The sequence below is a fragment of the Triticum aestivum genome, chromosome 5A (assembly GCF_018294505.1).
Source record: "Triticum aestivum cultivar Chinese Spring chromosome 5A, IWGSC CS RefSeq v2.1, whole genome shotgun sequence".
Classification (NCBI taxonomy): domain Eukaryota; kingdom Viridiplantae; phylum Streptophyta; class Magnoliopsida; order Poales; family Poaceae; genus Triticum; species Triticum aestivum.
In genome coordinates, this window is record NC_057806.1 from 531,700,163 (window position 1) to 531,702,891 (window position 2,729).

The 2,729-nt window shown below is 52.9% G+C and overlaps 1 protein-coding gene across 1 annotated transcript; it reads left to right on the forward strand.

Moving 5' to 3' along the window:
* Positions 1-275: 275 nt before the first annotated feature.
* On the forward strand, positions 276-1,745 carry LOC123107501 (xylanase inhibitor protein 1-like). Its single transcript, XM_044529486.1, has one exon. The coding sequence runs from the start codon at positions 583-585 to the stop codon at positions 1,483-1,485; it is 903 nt and encodes a 300-aa protein (XP_044385421.1). The 5' UTR covers positions 276-582; the 3' UTR covers positions 1,486-1,745.
* The last annotated feature ends 984 nt before the right edge of the window (positions 1,746-2,729 follow it).

Consider the following 2,729-nt stretch of genomic DNA (forward strand, 5'->3'; position numbering starts at 1 on the left):
CCGAACATTTTCATGGCAAATTATATTCGTTGAGAATGATAAATTTAGTTGACGAGCAAGGCAAATCTGCTCAGTTCATCTTTTGGACAGTAAAGCAAAACGCAGAAAAGCAATACATGCTCAAGTGTTCTTTGGGTGAGTGGGAAAAGAACGGCATTGATGCGTGGACCTTCACCACGTTGCATTGTTGGCTTGTTCTCGTCGTCTCGTCGGTCTCACTCGTCGACATGCATTTATTCCGGATTGCCGCGGCGGTGCTCCATTTCTCATCTCGTAACCTCCTCGATGTGCTTTTCAGCTCCGCTTAGTCATGTTATTTGTTATCCTACTACTCCTAGCGCGATCAAGCTGAGTGCGCTTCCCATATGTGGAACGATTTCCCCATGAACGCCGGCAAGCCAGCTAAGTGAGCCCAGCTAACTTAGCCACCTATGGCCGCAACACACGGGGAGATATCGAAAGCCACCTAGCTGCACTCCCACATCTCGACTCGCGCCGTGATCAATAATCCATCTTCTATATATATAAAGCACATTCTAGCGAGCTAGCTAATTCGATCTTCAGAGTAGGTAGTAATCAGAAATGGCGCTGGCACGCCGGAGTCCGGCCTCCTCCCTCCTGGTCATCGCCGCGGTTCTCTCCGTTCACGGCCTCCTCCCCGCTCCGGCCGCCGCCACGGGCAAGACCGGCCAGCTCACCGTCTTTTGGGGCCGGAACAAGGACGAGGGCTCTCTCAGGGAAGCCTGCGACGCCGGCCTCTACACCGCGGTCATCATGTCCTTCCTCAACGTCTACGGCCACGGCAAGTACCGCCTCGACCTCTCCGGCCACCCGCTCGCCGGCATCGGGGGCGACATCAGGCACTGCCAGTCCATGGGCATCACCGTCTCCCTCTCCATCGGCGGCTACGGCGGCGACTACGCGCTCCCGACCAACCGGTCCGCGCTCGACCTCGCCGACCACCTCTGGTTCTCCTACCTCGGCGGCAGGCGCAGGGGCGTGCGCCGCCCGTTCGGCCGCGCGAGTCTCGACGGCGTCGACCTCTTCCTGGAGCGCGGCGGGCCGGCGGAGCACTACGACGCGCTGGCGAGGGAGCTGGCCAGGCGCAAGGCCCGCGGGGGGAAGGCGCCGCGGCTGACGGCGACGCCGCGCTACGCGTTCCCGGACCGGCTCGCGGCGCCGGCGCTCTCGACGGGGGTCTTCGAGCGCATCCACGTCAGGTTCTACGACTACCCGGAGTGCACGGCGTTCATCGAGGACGCGTGGGGCAGGTGGACGGCGGCGTACCCGGGCAGCGAGATCCACCTCGGCCTCACGGCGTCGGAGAAGGCCAGCTGCTACCTGCACCCCAAGGCGCTCTGGGAGATCACCATGCCGATCGTGCAGAAGGCGGCCAACTACGGCGGCGTCATGCTCTGGGACCGGTACTACGACGTGGTGAACGTCCAGGACCACTACAGCAGCTACATCAAGAACTGGGCCTGAGCTCCGGCCATCCTCCATGCATCGCCTTGCATGCTCCTCCCTTGGCAAACGCCTCTAGCTCCTTAATGTGCTTGCGCATGTGTAAATCGAAAGTAATCTGCTGTTAATCGTCACTCTCGTGTGCTTGCAAGAATAAAGGGACGACAGTGCAGTACATGGATAAACAGTTCATTTTAGAGGTTTGGTTCAATCATGCTGTTCCCTGTGGATGTCACAATTATCATCAGATTACTGCTTGATTACGTTTTGAAATGTATGCCCCAACCACAGGTGCGTGCAATCAATAATCAACCCTTAGAGTATCTTCAACAGCCTCGCGGCGCGCTAAAAATGCGTTTACATCATCGGAATGATGAGCTTTTGCGCGGCGAAGAGCACTTGCTCGAGTGGCCACGGCAAATTATAGCACACGCGAGCCGCTCCAATAGCCGCCGCAAAAAAAAACACGCTTTCAGCATAAACAATATATACACTCCAAACACAACCAAGAAGATCAAACACAAACAAAATAAATCAATAATAAATAGTTCAATTTTATTATTACAACTCAAACAAATAGTTTATCTTGCAATACAACAAATAGTTCAACAATATAACGTCAAACATACAAATCATGATGCTCTTTGTCGGCCATTCCATGCCTACCACTTCTGGATGAAATCCTTCTGAAGATCATCATGTGTTTCGGCACGTCGAATGACATGATAGAAGGCAACAAAACGAGCCACCCTCGCAGCCCTCCGCCGCACTCGCACGGGATGTCCCAAGAGCTCATATCGAAAGTAGTCTAAATCTTGGCCACGCTCATTCTCAATGATCATGTCGTGCATAATCACACAAGCGTGCATGATCCACCAAAGCATCTTTTGATCCCAAATCTAGCCGGCTCTCTCACAATGACAAATTGGGCTTGCAAAATCCCAAAAGCTCTCTCCACATCTTTCCTAGCCGCCGCCTGAGCATTGTGGAAATCTAGATTTTTCTTACCATCCGGTTTTTTCAACAGCTTCACAAATGTTTGTCACTTTGAGTAGATGCCATCCGTAAGATAGTAGCCATAGTTGTATGTATGACCATTTGCTATATACTGCACCGGTGGCAGTTCACCATTTGCAATCCTATTCATGAGTGGTGATCGATTAATAATATTGATGTCAATCAAAGATCCAGGCATTCCAAAAAAAGCATACCAAATCCAAGTCTCTTGATTGGCCACCGCTTCAAGGATTATACCAAATCCAAGT

Coding starts and splice junctions, on each gene's coding strand:
- LOC123107501 (XM_044529486.1), top strand. CDS start 583: ATGGCGCTGGCACGCCGGAGTCCGGCCTCCTCCCTCCTGGTCATCGCC.